Source organism: Ammospiza caudacuta, chromosome 9 (assembly GCF_027887145.1).
Source record: "Ammospiza caudacuta isolate bAmmCau1 chromosome 9, bAmmCau1.pri, whole genome shotgun sequence".
NCBI lineage: Eukaryota > Metazoa > Chordata > Aves > Passeriformes > Passerellidae > Ammospiza > Ammospiza caudacuta.
Genome location: NC_080601.1, coordinates 12,820,494 through 12,837,471, shown reverse-complemented (window position 1 = coordinate 12,837,471; position 16,978 = coordinate 12,820,494). Strand labels below are relative to the sequence as shown.

At 43.3% G+C, this 16,978-nt stretch overlaps 1 protein-coding gene across 3 annotated transcripts in view; it reads right to left on the bottom strand.

The window, feature by feature from the left end:
* The window catches only part of OGDHL (oxoglutarate dehydrogenase L), a 51,516-nt gene extending 42,507 nt beyond the window's left edge, over positions 1-9,009 (bottom strand). The window contains exons 1-2 of one of the 3 annotated variants that reach the window (XM_058810204.1): positions 8,958-9,009; positions 4,260-4,494 (exon numbers count right to left, since the gene is read on the bottom strand). In XM_058810204.1, the coding sequence (XP_058666187.1) occupies positions 4,260-4,466 (207 nt within the window). In that variant the 5' untranslated portion in view covers positions 4,467-4,494; positions 8,958-9,009. Of the gene's footprint in view, positions 1-4,259; positions 4,495-4,938; positions 5,151-5,184; positions 5,387-8,957 lie in introns of those variants that run through there. The other 2 variants (XM_058810203.1, XM_058810202.1) reach the window with 2 other exon arrangements.
* Positions 9,010-16,978: the final 7,969 nt, after the last annotated feature.

Here is a 16,978-nt window from a genome sequence, read left to right as displayed (position 1 = left end):
TGCAATTAGAATAACAAGTAACATATGCTTTCTCTTGATGGTTTGGGGTTTTTCCTAGTGCCATCACAATATTCATCAACTACAGTGAGAACAGTAAAGCCTTAGAAGACACACACTGAGCACCACTATATCATTTTAAAAGAAAATGAATAAAATGAAGTCAAAGCAAAACAAACCCCCACAGCTTTTCCTGGTCCATAAACCAAGGAGGTGATTGTACACTCACAGCAGAGCAGCTGCACACAGGATAACATGGCAGGCATTATGTACTCATAGCAAACCATGCAGTTTTGTAATTAATCTTGTGATAGTAATAACTGAGCCTTGTCAAGCTTCTCTCTTATGATCTATGGCCCTGACACCAAGCTTCAAGGAGAAATAATGATGCCTTTTTCAGAGCACACGTCATTTTATTCTGATTGTTGTTTTGGCTACTCTGATGGCAGGAAATTCAAAAGGCAAGGAAAAGCAGGAAATCATCTGAAGTGGATTTGTACAAAGAATAAAAACTCTTTATATATATTTATATAAAAATGTATAATAAACATGCATATTCCCTGGTATGATACCATGATAAACATAGAAAGGAGTAAGTCTTAGAAACACTTTGGAATGTGGCTGTCATACTTCAAACAGCTCTAAAGACATGCCCAGTCAAACCTTCTGAGGGGGAAATCAGTTCAGGAGCCCTGATTAATTGGAGTTTCTAAGTACAAGTGAATAGAATAGGACTTTTAAAGCCCAGGAAAAAACAAGCTTTTCCAGCTAATCAATGAGGAGGCACATCCCCTCTGAAAAAGGGTTATCTAAGAAGAAACATGAGGAGAAATAAAGTATAAAAAGGAAAATAAGAAAAGAGAATGCAATGTCTAAATGTACAAACTGGATCTCTAAATCATGCTGGACATACCAAATAAAACAACAAAAATGAGTGGCCTGCAGAGAGCCAAACCATTAACAAAATCATAATCAACACCACATGGTGTCTCCTGACATTATTTTCCAACACTTCCTCTCCTTTCTATACCTGAATGACAAATGCATATCTTTACAATCAAAATCACAGCATGATTTTTTCTGTATTTTTAAGAAAACAGGGTGATTTCAACCCTTAACATTTTTAACTAGTTTTATGAAAGCTCAAATTGTACAAATTCTGTCAACAAAAATCTTGGGAAGGTATTAACAGCTTTCAGGCAATTAAATGAAATGGTTCTCAAGAAATCAAAAATTAATTTTGTTGATGAAACAAAATAAAATTTAATTGGCATTCTTCTCCCCTTCCCCTTTTCTTACAGGCTGTGAGAAAACTAATAATTTAGGCAAGAATAGCTGTAATCCATTATTTCCATCCATCATATTCTTTCAAGCCTCATAAATCAGGGACACAGTGAATTTACTTCCGTTTGTTACTGTCACAAGTTCATTAAACACAGTTAACCTAGGAAAGAATTCACACAGTTTTATAATTGTGCTGGTTTGGGCTGGGGTAGTTAATTCACAGTAACTGGTTTGGGTTTTAAAAGGGAATTGGCAATATAGAGACATTTTTGTTACGTTTATGTTATATTCTGTTTGCTGAGCAGAGCTTACACAGTGTCAGGGCCTTTCTGCTCCTCATCCCACCAGTGAGGGGGCTGGGGGTGCACATGGAGTTGGGAGGGACACAGCCAGGACAGCTGACCTCGATATCCCTCAAAGGAATATTCCCTCAAAGGGATATTCCAAACCACATCATGCTCAGCATGGGGAAAGAAGAAGGAAAGAGGGACATTCAATGATGGTGTTTGTCTTCCCAAGTCACCACTACATGTGCTGGAGCCCTGCTGTCCTGGGGATAGCTGAACACCTGCCTGCCCATAGAACTGGTGAATTAATTCCTTGTTTTGTTCTGCTTTGCTTGTGCATGCAGCTTTTGCTTTCCCTATTAAACTGTCTTTGTCTCCATCTACATGTTTTCTCACTTCCACCCTGCTAATTCTTTCCCCCATTCGTGCATGTGTGTGAGAGAGAAAGCACAAGTGGCTGTGTAGTTGCCAGATGGGGTTAAACCACGACAAAAATGCATCTTGAATCACCTGTGATCCACTCCCTAGGCACACTCTGCATTCCTCAGTCAACTCATTTATTGCTTGCTGTCCAACCCACAACCTGCATCACCTCAACGGGATCCATATCAGATCCCTGCACTGCCAGATGAGTTGGACGGCCTTTCGGCAGGGTTTGTAGCATTCCTGCCTACCCGAGCAGGTGAGCATCTCCGGCAGCCCCGGTTCAGCACCCTGGGCAGCTCCGGGCGGAGCGCTCCGGCTGCGGCGGGCTCTGCACCCCCTGCCTGCACGGAGGGAACTTCCCGCCCACGGAGACACCGGCAGCGCTTCCCTGCAGCAAAATGCACCCCTCTGCAAAGGGGCTGAACCAGGAATTTCACTCATCTAGAAGGAGAGAAGTTAGCCAGAAGCCAACGTAATGTAAACACAATAAAAACTAAGATGTCACCTTGATGTCACCACGCACTCCTTATGCATGAGTTCATCCCTTCAGTATCCCCAGGATAAAAGGGTTGGGATCGATCTACAGCCTTGACACACCATGAGGGCTTTTTGCAGAAATTCAGTGCACCCACACTGCAGGACGAGGAGGTTCAGGGACAACACACCATGACCAACATGATCCAGTGAAGCCAAATTTATTCTCCCTAAAAAGACTATATTTATTATAATCTCTACTGTCCACGCGTCTCTAGTTAATACATGATTGGTTCACCCTGGCTGTTCACGTGCCTAAATTAGAATGCTGATTGGATCACCTAATTTTTCACACATCTTGCTGTGCTCGTCAGGCCCATCCATGATTTACTTTTTTCTGACTTTCCCAAACTTGCTAAAAAACTTGCTGAGTCCTGATGATTCTTCTTCTTGTATCTCTTTCAAGGATATACCAACCCCATTTCTGAATATGTCCATTATTCATTGCCTGTGTACGTGACCATTGTCCATTAGTACAAGCAGGCTGGATTGTGCATTGGCTGAATATGGCCACTGTCTAACAAAAACTCCTCAATCTGCAAAAAACTCTCAACACCACACAACATGCCATCCCACCCACACTGGTGCAGCTCAGCTGGCAGCTGCAGCACGAGGGCTCCAAGTCAGATGAGAAGGAGCCATTCCTGGAGAAGGTTTCTCCATCCCAAGTTCAGGTGTAACACAGAAGACCAAGGGTCAATCTGCTGTGTGAATAACAGTCAGTCTTCAGGGCTGGCACTCCATATGTACCTTTCAACAAGACTAAGTTCACACACAACATCCAAAGAAAAAAGCAGCTACAAAACCACCCTTTTTGGTTTCCTTTTTAGTTTCTGCCCTCGGCATGCATCACTTCCTCACACTCTAGACAGATTATCGGACTTAGAACAACAACTTCTAAGTGACATTTTGATATACGTGCCTTGAGAATAAGGGAACAGACAACCAATTTGGTAAACATTTTGGGCACAATTCACATTACTTCCTGGAAAATGACTTGTCTGTCTTAGAATTGATCAGACTTTTCATCAACTTCTTAAGTTACTATACATGTATCACCATAACAGAGCCCTCTTTGTCAGCAGAAAGCTTGTTAAAAAATAAGCCTATGTATTTTGGCCACAAGAAAGGATTTGGGTAATAGAGCTTTTAGAAAAGCAAACAAATGTCTACTGCCTGGAGAGAGAGGGAAAGATTCAAAACAAAATACTTTTCAAGATACTTCAGAATAATGTTCTGACCATTTCAGATTCAGTTTTAAGGTTACAACTTCCATAGTTTAATCCAAAGACAACTGAACATTCATCTTCTTCAGACAGATTAGAAGTACCAACATCAACGCATTATTTAAACATATTTTCTGATACAGCCCTATTATAAACCAAAAAATTAAGTATAATTTATTCTTGGGTCTTCTTCTGGATGTAATGAATTACTTAACTGAGTGCTTGACCAGCACTTTATTCCATGGAGGAATAAAGTTTCAGAGCAGCTGTCTATTCCTGGTCTGTACTTATCCTTCTTTCTGCTCTGCTCACCATGCTTGTTCCTCCCCTGTACTTTCATAGTTGCAATATCACATCTTACACCAAGCAATAGATGGGAAATTAATTTCATGTTTTTCATTTCACACAACACCTTTTCCTGAACTTTTTATTAAAAAGCAAGTGACAAAGTAAAAGAAACCTATTCCACTCTTAACCCAGCATTACGGTCAAGCTTTAGACTTACCTTATGTACACTTTCAGGGTTTTCAAGCCATGCACAGTACATTTCCTCCATGTAATTGGAATTACTCCCACTCAGGACTGGCTCTGAGGTTCCTGATGAAACATACCGTTGGCCATGTAAAAATGCCCTTCTGGCTACATCCTGATTTTCCAGAAGTTTAAAGCCATGCCTCTTCAGCGTAGCTGCAAACAACTTCAGGTGACTCATGTTTGTTTATTAGCCAGACGATCCAAGTCTATTAATAAAATCAAACCAAACTTAATCAGAAAAAGAGCCAATGAATTGTAGACACATTTCAGCCTCACAGCAAAAACTGAGGTTTCTGGCTACAGTGCCCTAGTACAAAGCTCAGGCCTAGGCATGAAGCTCCCTTCAGAGTTGGAGCCACAGCAGAGGAGTGGCTGCTGCTGGCCATCCCCACACAGCTCCTGCAGCTGGTAATGCCACCCTGCTCCCTGAGGCAAACACCATTGAACACCACCCTGCTCCCTGAGGCAAACACCATTGAACACCACCCTGCTCCCTGAGGCAAACACCATTGAACACCACCCTGCTCCCTGAGGCAGTCACCATCGAACACCACCCTGCTCCCTGAGGCAAACACCATTAAACACCACTTGTACTGCCTGCCCCAGGCCCAGCTCCCTGGAACAAATGGCACTGCTAACAAATCACTGACCTCTCCAGAGCAACTGGCAACCCCAACTGCCTTCCCTCTGTTTGGAAAGCTGTGGCTTTTCACCCAGTCAAGCTGGGCTGGGGTCAGCAAACAGCCTCAGCCACAGGTGCTGTGGAAAACAAAAAGCTGCTACCTCAAATTCCTGCCACGAGTAATGGAGCTGACCAAATCATTAGAAGTGTTAGTTAAGTGTTCATATTGACATTAGCCTTCAACCAAACAGTGAAACACTGAGAAAAGGCTCACTTTAATTAGTTTGCCTAACTGGAAACATTTATCTTGTGCTTCCAATGATCTCTTACAAGCTTTGTAACAAGGATAGCAGATTCCATGCAATTTTGAATTGAGAAATTCAATTTTCCAAGTCAATTTCCCACAATAAGGGTTGAATCTTCTGAATGCTGAACACCATCAGCTCCAGTGCTAGCAAAGGGAATCAGGGCTCACCTTCAAAATAAAAAAAGAATAAATGCATCTTAAAATTAGTCCCAAAATAATATAATCCTAATGCTGAAATTGCAAAAACTGCAAAGAAAGAGCAATAGTGTGAAAAGAAATTATTAATTTTGTTTTCATTTTTAAGTATTTAAAAAGCTACAATATCATGAACGATGAGGTATTAATTTAGAAGTAAAATTCATATTTAACTCCAAAAAGTCTCTCAATTGTTTAGCTGTCCATCTGGAGAAATTATGTATTTGGTCCAAGGTAAAACCCAAGGCCTTTTGTTGTTTGGTGTGACTGAGCAATTGCTAAAAACAAAAGTTATGAGCTGCCAAATGAACTTCAAAGTTTTTTTAAAAACAACACTGTTGTTGTTACTCACTATTTTGAGTAACAGAAAAATTTTTAATGTTACCTATTACATATTAAGATTTCTTTATCTCTAATTCAAAAACAGATACTATAAAAAATCTTCATAAACATTTCTGTATATAAATCGCATTAAATTATTTTCTCACTGCTTCTCCTCTTACAGCCTCCTTTCAAAAAACAAAACATGGTTACAGAATGCCTAATTTTCTAAGGGATAGGAATAGCCATATTTTTCATCATCCAATTTAAAAGTTAATATTGATCTTGAAAAAAAAGAAAAAAGAAAAAGGGCTCCTACTAAATAAAACAGTATTACTGCTTGTTCTTCTCTGGCATCACATTTTTAGCTCAACATCTATTTTAAAAGCTGATGACTAGATCCTTTTCTTGGCCACTACCTTTACCTATCATCCCAGCAGTGAACTGTCCTTGATCACACCAGATTCCCATGTCTATTCTGTCAAGGCTTCTGCAGCCTTTTCACTCTCACCCACCAGCAGAGCTGAGCTGTAGCTCCTAAGAGAAGCAGCCATCATCCTGGATGGATGCTCTAAACTGGATGCTCTAAATAGGCACTTGTCCACATTTTCCATATGCCCAGACATGTGGCAAGCGTTCCTCCAAGGCAGCAGCACTGAAACTAGCACCCAGTCCTCATTTCAACCTATGAGCTCCTCTAAACCACACACTCTTCTCTCTCCAGCTGGCATTTGCAGCAAACTGGCAACAGCTGGGCTACTGGCATGCTGATTCCCTCTCATCAGTGTTATTTCCCACTTTTTATTTAGTTTATTACAACACCTGTGTCAACACCCATCTCTGAGCAGAGCTCCTGGCCAACCGGAGGAACAGGAACACCATGAGCACCATTGTGGAAGCAGATTAAGAGCTCTGACAGAACTCATATACTGTCTGCATGCATAATTCTCTGTAAGATTTAGCAGCAAGCATTCATGATGTCATTTTGCAAAAGTGGGTGAGACTTCAACATGTTATAACAGTAAGAACAGAGAGGTCACCATGGCACTTACAACTTTGTGTCTGTGCCCATTCTCATAGAATATTATTATTAGTATTATTAATCATCATCATCTTCATGATTATCATTATTATACCTACCTTACTGCATACAAATCTCACCCTCTGTCACCTTTGCACACATTCACTCCTACCTACTCTCCTACCTACTCCTAAGGGATTACCTACTCTCACTTAAAGTAGTTTGTAAAGACTTGAGGGAGAAAGGAAAGAGAAAAACATTTTTCTCAGTTGATCACACTGCAGCAGCAAGCTTCTTAAGCACAGGTAATTTTACATTTTTTCATCATCATATGTCTGCCTGAAGAATGTGTAGTTCTTTCTTCTAGAAGTTAGTAAAGAACACATAACAGAATAAGAAAAATGTATCAAGGATATTGGAAAATGGGTGTAAGTGACATCATATATAACAGAAAAAAAGAGCGTGTAAGTGGTACCAGTCACTTCCCTCTGGCTCCATTTAAATTTCACAACGAGGTCAGAGCCATACCTCAAGCAGTAACTACTGAATATGCAATCTATAAAAGCATGCAGCAGCTAAGTCATTCCAGCCAGATTTCAGTTCCAGATTAATATGACTCCAAAGCCCTGACTTCTTCCCAGTTTTTCCTTCTGCACACATCACTCCTCAGCACAGATGTCAGCTGTGAGCAGCTGAACAAAGCAGAGACCCCCAGCGTGATCACAGAGCGTCCCAGCCCGCTCGGCCCTGCGGCTGTCACTCAGAAATCAGCACCCGGGACAGCGCACCGAGCCGGCTGCAGTCACACACGTTCCACTCCGCTATGCTTCCCAAACCAACCCTGAAATGAAAACAGTCATTGGAAAGGGATCAGGCTGAGCTAAGAGCAACCGAAAGAATGGCATTAATTAAATCTCTACCAGAGGTCAAAAATAAGAAAGAAGCAGTGAACCACAAGAACAACCTGATATTTAATGCACCACAGCACCCTCAAAATGGAGGAACAAAAGCCCTGAGTAGCTGAAAATTCCTGCAGCTGTTCTGTCTCAAACAACGACCTGGCTTTCACCTCGGCACTTCCACCTCTAGCAGTGCCCTAATGTCACAGAGAGCCTTGGGAATTATTCTACCCAGGCTTCACATAGAAGCATGTGGAAAACAGACAGCAGACACTTCTGATAATTAAGTTTTTATCCAGCTCTTTTCAAAATCACTTTCAGTATAAATATACTGCACATATGAATTAATATCCTCCTGATATTGTCAGTGTCATTACTGAGTTTCTTAATCCATGTGAAGCCCTTCTGCTAATGTTCTTTATGCTCTGCATAAGTGGCGGTTAAAAAAAATCTGCTTCATATTTCATAAAAATAGTTCTTCATCCACTATCATGGTAATTTCCCATAATATTCTCCACACAGCTTACTCTTAATGTTCTCCTTAAGACTGAGTAATTCAAATAAAATAAGGCTGACATTGAAAAAATGGATGAACAGGATAAAGTTTCTCCAAAAGATTATCACAGATAATTTAAATTACAGATAGAGGGAATATCCTTAAATAAGGCTACTTCAGGGATACCTCCATGCACTAAATGTTTCTTTTCCCCCAGCACAGGTATGCCGTGCTGTATGGAGAATCCTGACTCTGCACACACAAAGTTGACCTGCAGGAGGTTTTCCAGCGGCGCCCTCGCCCCAAGGCGCCCAAGGCGCGAGTCCCGGGCAATGGAGGCGCCTCGGTGCAATAAAATTAACGGATTTATTACCCTGCCCTGAAAACCGCCTGCAGCGGGTACCGCAGGGATGACACTCCACAGTACCGGAGGGATGACACCACCACAGACTCCAGCCTACCAACAGGCAGAGGGGAGGATCTGGGAGGGTCGGGTTTGTTCTGCGGCCCCTCCCCGTGATGCCAGGACGCGGTGTCCCGGTCACCCTGGCCACCGGGGCCGGAGCCTGCCGGGCTGTCAAGGCGCTCCCGGCTGCGGCGGGGCTGAGGCATCCCCGGAGCCCGGGCCAGGACGGGCCGCCCCGCTCATCCCACGCTCCGGGGCCCGGCCCGGCCTGCGGCGCGACCCCCTCAGCCGTACTACGAGAGGCCCCGCCGCGCCGGGGGCCTGCGCGGGGGACGGGCCCTGCACCGCGGCCGGGCCCGGCCTGGCTCCGCCGCCCCCCGCCCCTCACCGGCGCGGACAGACCTGCGGGGGCGCGGAGGCTCCAGCGCATCCGCGGGGCGCGGAGGGAACGGAGGGAGGGAGCGCCGGGAGCGGCGGGGCGGGGGCCGCACCTGCATCACGTGAGGCGCGCTGAGGTCACGGCGGGGCGGGGCCGCGGGCGCTGCACCGGCACCACCGCCCCGGGACACACCCGGGACACAGCCCAGACACGCCCCCGCCCCTCGGGAAACGCCCCGGGACATCCCCACAGCCCCCGACACGCCCTCCGGCCCCTCACAGCCCTCCCGGCCCCGGCGCCATGGCGGGGTCGGTGGGCACAGAACGCGTTTGATGCTCCCGCCCCTCAGCCTTCACCGAACGGGTAAATACCGGCGAGAGCAGCGCGTTCCCGGTGAGCCCCTGAGGAATCCCGTCCCATGGACAAGCTGCTCGCACAGCTCCTGTGCAGGACAAGATTGGCGGGAAGAAGATGGGAAGCTTGCCAAGGGACATACAAAGTGTCCCAAGGACACACCCGTTTGCTCTCCAAAATTTGTACATAAAGTAGACCTTGACCAAATGATAGTATCTGACCTATATGACCAAATATAAAATGCCAGACAATACAATTTCAAGTGTTCCTTTGCTGGTAGAATTCTCATTTACAACTTTCATGTTTTCTCCTGGTTTCCTTCAAATTACATGTCTGTCCATTTCTTCTCACAAATCAAAAATGATGTATTTTTTTATTTACCTGCTGTTAATCAAGTTACAACCAAGATCAAATGCCTATATATATATATATGCAAAATTGGTATTTCAGATAACTATTGAGACTATCACATACATCCCAATATTTGTTAACTTTCTGGGTAAGTAATAAGATTGATGGGAAAACTGGACACACATTAAAAGGAAGGAAGAGAGAAAGAGCTATAATTTGTTTTGTGCTAAGGATATAATGCAAAAATGAGTTTATCAGGGTCAGGTGGGCAGAAATGGAAAGGAAAAACCTTAGGAAGAAACACAACAGGCTTCATCTGGAGTTTTGTCACCTAACGGTCACTCAGATTTTCTTGAGGCTTACCAGTTGATACAGTTGTTGATTAGAGTAAAATTAATTTCTTCAAGATGAAAAAACCCTTAATCCTCACATAAAGACATCAAAAACCTTATTATCATCTCAGCAGTTTTCCCAGCAGCTGTGCACCTTCAGGGGACTGCAGAGCGAGGGTGTGAATGATGTGTTTGTGGTTTTGTGCAGGGAACAGATGGAGCAGGGATGGGGCACAGGGAGCCCCAGGACAGCCCATCCCTCGCTCAGCGCTCCCGGGGAGGGTGGCCCAGCACCCCTGCAAAGGGAAACGGGAGCTGAACTGGTACCTGCAGCTGGCCAGATGCTGCTTGAGCCTTCTGGCAGGTGGTGAAACATTGTTAGATGCTACAGCTACTAATTGAGTCTTAACCTTATTATGGGCAGACAGAAACCATCTTTAGAGCAATCATGTTATGCTGACTGAACATAAATTCAATTAAAAATTATAGTGAGGACAAGCAGACCTCCACTTTAGAGGGATACCCACATGCCAAATCTGACTGTGAATACCATCGCAGTGAACAGGATAAATTAAATATGCTTGGATAGACACTAAGATATTACAGTATGTTTCAAGTGCTTATGTTATTCCCAAAAGCCTTTGCACATTTTCACATTTATGTTCTTTGCTTTTTTTTTAATGCTCCACACAATGGGAATTTGTATGCTTGAAACAGCAAGATTCTGGTTTATTGGGATTTGGAGCAGCTCCCAAATTCTTCAATATTTATTGTGACTTGGTTGTCCCACCAGCCTGCCCCAGCAGCTTTTGGTGTACTGAGCTATTGCTTTGCTGCTGCTGGCTTCTGGTGTCACTTTGTCACCAGTCTGCACCCCTGAGCAGGACCTGCCTGCCACTCATCCATTTGCTCTCCAGTGAGACCATGATGGACAACAAGCTATTTGCCCACAATTCCTATTTCAATCCTTAAAATTTCCATTTACAACTCACATTTACCTGCCCATTTATGTGTCCACTTGTATACTTACCTCTCCCTCCGGCCAGCCAAAGGGAGATCCACACACTGGCTTTGCTTCCTGCTAAACCATCACGCTTCAAAATTGGCTGGAATGGAAATCCATCAGCAGAATGAAAACTTTGAACATAATTGCAATTCCTAGCACACACAGAGTCAGATGTGGCAGCTTGCTTTGCATGGTTCTCATGCCAGCTCTGCAGTGAGGAAACCTTATGTGTTAGAAAAGTTTTGTACTGGATAAAATGTACAGCACAGGACAGTCACAACAGCACCCCTGTGCTGTCAGAGGTGAAACTGCCTGCTGTGCTGAAAGACACACTGCCTCATCATGATTTGTTTTTATATTTATCCTTATGTCCTGTAGCACCAGTGTGAATCTAACAAGTTTGCTTACTTATTTCTGCCTCATTTCTGTCTTAACTCAGGCATGAGTTAACAAAACTAGATCCAACCTGTTTAAATAACCCAAAGCATGTTTTAACAAAACTAGAGCCCAGCTGGTTTTGGAAACTCACCGTGCTGCCCACTGAGGGCCCAATGTCCTTGTTCCAGGGTATGATGCTGCACACCCCTCTAATGCCTTGCTCCTGTCTTCTCCTGGGTTTGGTATGAGCGTTTTCCTTGGTGGATCAGCAGCCACTTGCAATCAGCACTGAGCTTTTCCTGAGGTTAATTGCTCCACACAACTCTCTCCAACACAGCACGACTTCTCAGTGGGCTTGTTTTTTCAAAGGGTAATCTCATAGGAGGTGGTCGGGGTACAGGATTACTCACAGAAGGACAATCTCATTAATAGCTTCCCCTCCTGAGATTGATACATTTATGTATTTTTGGCAACTCTTCATTGTTGTTGGTAATGTAATTCCACTAGAGACAATGTTGACCAGAAGTTCTCTTTAGGCCAAGCCAGAAACTCCATTTGCCTTTATTCCCCCATGTGTTTATTACACACAGACTACAAACTAACAGAGGTTAAAATCTAAAGCAGCACTCCTTCTCAAAGCAAGGCAATTTGGAAACCGTAAAACTTGCCTTCACTTTGAGCCTAACATGGATGTCACACAGGACTCTGGTCATTATGTTTGTCTAACATTTAAATCTGAGACCTAAAAGCCTTTGAGCCCACACCAAACAGCTGCAACAAATGATTCAGTCAGTTTTCAAAGGAGAGGTTTTGGAGGGGGTTGAGAGGTAGACATTTCAAATATGTGCAAAAACCCTTTTTTAATCCCTTTCTTTGTCAACAAATAATTTATCAAGCTTTTCTCCCTCGCCCCAGTCCTACATAAGAGAAGTATTTTAATTACATCTGACACCTCCTGCAGAAAATGTCACATGAGGAATTTTTCATGGGTTATTTCTGTTCCCTTTGCTTTCTGAAACCTTGGCTCCGTGTGCCATAAGCTTCAGTAATATCCCTGACTTCCATGAATAAACTTCCCGTGATAAAGGAGATGTGCAGCTGGGTGTCTGAGGGAGAAAAGTCAGTCCCAGTTCCACAGCTCCTTGCTTTGGGCAGGTTAAATGTGAGGCAGTAGGGAAAGCCAGCAGCATGCTGGGCTGTGGCAGCTGGAGCACAGCCAGGAGCTGGAGGGAAGCAATGACTGCCCTTTCCTCAGACACAGGGATCACCTGGGGGGAGGGAGTTCAGCAGGACACAGAGCCAGCAAAGCCAGGCTCTTCACAGTGCTGCATGGCAGGAGGATGAGATGGGGAAATAGAAATGGTTCCATCTAGGCACAAGGAAAACTGTGTTCACTCAGAGGATAAAAAACATCACAAAGGGGACCCAGAAACATAATGCCATCTTTGGAGGCATCTGGACCCTGCTGAACAAAGCCCTGGACAGCCTAGGGTGATCCCAGTGTTGATCCTGATTTGAGCCCTGGATGACCTCCAAGCTTCCTTCCAAGCTAGCACCTATGATTTGTACCAGTTTCACAACAGAAGTCATGTCAAACCTAAGGCTAAGCAAGCCATCATTATTTGGTCAACAGACAAACTCATATTGATTGTTTTATCTGAGTAACAGCTCTCTTGGGTTTACTTACTCTCCAAAATGTCAGACTGTGATGCTCTGGAGAAAACAGGTACAAGTACAGAGTGTTTTATTGGAAGACCAGTAGCACCCAAGACTGCTCCTTGATTGATTTTGGCCAATAGATTATTTTAAAGTGATTTTATTCTCCAAACATATTTCTGGATAGAATCAAACTGCGGGAATCCATTTGGCTGGCTACAGATCTGTTAGAGAGAGACAAGCTAGACAACAGAGCTGACTGAAAATCAGGAAAACACAACTTCTTCTTGGTTTCCCAAGTCTTTGCTAATAAAGTAGCCCATTACAGCTACAAGAAAAAAAAAAAGCAACAGTTGCTGTAATTATTTCTTCGATACCTCATGGTATTTTCATTAAATTCTTAGAGTAAACAACTACAGTATATACAAAGCAGTGAGTGAGTCAGAAAGATATGTAGGTTAAGGAGGAACTCTGGCATACATTTATTACAGCTGCCAAATAATGAATTCATGTGGAAATTAGCAAGAGCACTAAACTTAATTTGTCCCACTATTTTAATGGGAAGTTAGTACATTGGCAGGCAAATCAGCAAGAAGTCTTCCCATAAACTGTGGAAACAGATCACCACTGACACTGCAAAAGAGCCTGCCAGTATTTGGCACAATGACAAAGAACAAAGCACTGCCAAGTGCCCTTGCCTTAACTAAGAAAGAATTGAAAATATCATCATCTTCTATTTGTGGATTAGGAGAAAACTGCTAGAAAATTGTTTTCAGTATTTGCAGGTGTTTCATTAGAGAATCCTAACAAAAATAGAACAAAGAATTCTTTTTGATACTTTTCTTTTGGCTACATCTAAACCACACTGCATTTTGTTAAGATTGTTGCTTTAGGTAACAATAAAATTTTAACGTGCCCTGACTTCATCATATTCAACTGGAAAATTATCCTCATCTCTTTAGAACCATACCACTGGCTGTGTTTTCTTCAGGAGGATCTATTTTGGTTTTTAATGCTATTTATCCAGATAAAGGAATATGTAATTATCTTTCATTTGGAAGAAAATAAATAAGGGAAGACAGTTCTCCAACAGCTAAAACTTCTGGTGTATCTGAGATTTACAGCTCTCACTAGGAGCAGGGTTTGCTAATGAAGCTTTTGAAGCCACAGTGGCAGTGTCTAATTGTAATTGCTGAAAGGTGACTCTTGAAGAGCTTTATTTGCACTAATCAACACCACGTTGTGCCTCAAAGCTAGAGTTCCCTTAGAAGCACTGTCCCTACTGAGTTATTCTGCAATAACGAACCAGGCTTTTCTGTTTACTTCTGTTTTTCAGAACAAAAAATTTATCTATGTTTTTCAATGGGATCCTTTGGAGTTGCACTCCAGACCTGTTGTGTTGTTGAAACTTTGTAATTTCCAACACTTTCCTCTGGCATTCCCAACTCTTTCTATTCTGGTGCCAGACCCATAGGGACCATCTGCAAAAGTATTAATGTAAAATACCCAAGGATTAGGGGTGGACTGGGAATATCAAAACTGTTAGATGGAGAGCCACAATAATTTCTTATTTTCCTGATGGTGGTCATTTGGAAACATTACATTCACAGTGCTGAACTCAGCTGGACAGTATTCAAGAATGCTTCTGCTCCACAGCTGTACAAGCTCTGTGCTTCCTTTATGTTTAGTTGTCAGCAAACTGTTCAACTGTTTTCCTGTAAAGAGGAAACAGCTGAAGTGAGCAGACCTGTGAGCATCTCAGTTACCAAGGTGAGCTTACTGTCCATGCTTCATGGGGAACTCTTGATCCACTAGCAGCCACCATATCACCAAATACATTTTCAGAAAAATGTTGGTGCCATAGAAAAATGCAACAACTCACCCCAAACTTACCCCCAGTATGCAGTTTGGGGCTTGTTTTATTATCATGGAATAAACTGTTCTAGCTTTGCTCTAAATCCCTTTCAGAACAGTTTGCTGTGCAGTCTGTGCTGTCACATTGCAGATCCCTGTTTTACAAAGTCCTCACCTATAACACTGAGCTCACAGAATCATTCCAATGCTGATTAACATGAGGCAGGTGTGGGGCTCAGCCACAGCACTGTGGCACTGTCCAGCTCTCCAGTCCCTGCAGGCCAGTCCCTGTGGGTGTCTGTGCTTGTGTCATGTACGTAGAAAGAGTACCTCTACAGCTCCATTTGAAGGCATTTTGAGCTGCATGAAATCCTGGTGTGATGAAGCATAATATCACCTTCAATGCACAGAACACTACATGAAGAACAACATCATTAAGTGAAAGGCAGGACCCACAGTGAGATGACTTTTGGCTGTAATGATGCCAGGTTTGGAGTTTTAGTGCTATATCCGTGGCAGCCTAAGGCAATTACAGATGTTGCCTTAACAAACAGATCTCTCCTACATAGACCCATTCCCTGGATGAGTATAGTGCCTGTGGGAGGCTGTCATTGAAGCCAATTACAGAAAAATATTGAAAAGTCTGTAAAGGTGTCTGGCAAGTGAGAAATAAATCTCACCTGTCACTTCTTCCTCAATCCTGCTAGCAAATCATAATCCTCAGTCACCACCACCTCGGAGCTTGTAGCACGAGAAGGATCCAGCTCTGAAGAGTGGGGATTGCACGTCACTCTGGGGACTGTGATTAGCCCAAGCCTTAAGTAAATGAGTGTGGCTCTGTCACTTCAGTCAGTACTCTAAGGGCACCGTGCATGGCCGGCACACGCTGTCCCCAGCGGCTCGTTGGGAGCGACCCCCAGGCTGAATTACGGCTCCTCCCGCAGCCAGGGCAGAGCTTTGGGCGAGGCTGAGCTCATCGCCAGACGCTGCTGAGGAGCCATCTGCCCAGAGCACAAATACAAGGCAAGCACTTCAGTAAACAAAGAGGATTTTGCAAGAAATTACAACTTCTCAAGAGCGGGACAAAACACACACGGGTCTCAGCCACAGGACTGCACTGATAGCAGTGTCTGACCTCTGCGAGGAAAAGTGTCACAGACACATTTTATGAAAAATCCTTTCCTTGGGATTTTTTCTCCTGAGAGGCTGAGAGGCCTCAGGAACAAAATGTAAACAATGGTTATCTGCTGCTGTGGAATGCAACAGGTGCATCTGTGATTGGTCTCATGGGGTTGTTTCTAATTAATGGCCAATCACAGTCAGCTGGCTCAGACTCTCTGTCCAAGACACAAGCTTTTGTTATCATTCCTTTTCTATTCTTAGCTAGGCTTCTGATTAAATCCTTTCTTCAATTCTTTTAGTATAGTTTTAATGTAATATATATCATAAAATAATAAATCAAGGCTTCTGAAACATGGAGTCATTCTGGCTCATTCTGTCCTTCAGCCCACTTCAGTGAATTCCCCTCACCTGGATGTATTACCAATACTTGGTTTTGGAAAGGCTTTAAGACACAAACTACCAAATAGAACAGTATGATACTTGGGCCACTAGTTGCTGCCTGTGTTAAGTCTCTCAGCCCTGGAGAAATATTAGGACAGCAGAGAATACCTGGAGTTATTTGTCCTAGAGATCAGAATTTGAAGTTGGATTCAATTCCCTTAAGACATAGTTCTGTTAGGTCATTGCCATGAATTTTCAGAACAGCAAAGCCTTCCCCTGCTCATTTAAGTATACAAATGCCTTATTTTGGTCATAGATTAAGCATTTCCCATGGGTACAATTTTACCTTGGACTGTAACAAAAACCAATTTCAGAGGAATTTATTAACATTTTGAGGCTCTCTGAAGGTCATATGTAATCAAAATTTGAGGGAAAAAGAAGGGGATGCTTATCTAAAGCAAACAGAAATTTGATTAGCCTTGAGACCCTTCAAATTCCTGAGGCCAAAGCTTTTCCTAGTAGGCAAAGAACATTCCTGATCTAAGTCAGGGTAACAAACCCCTTCCAAAACTCACATGCAGAAGGTGCAGGTTCATCTGAGTGTTTCCAG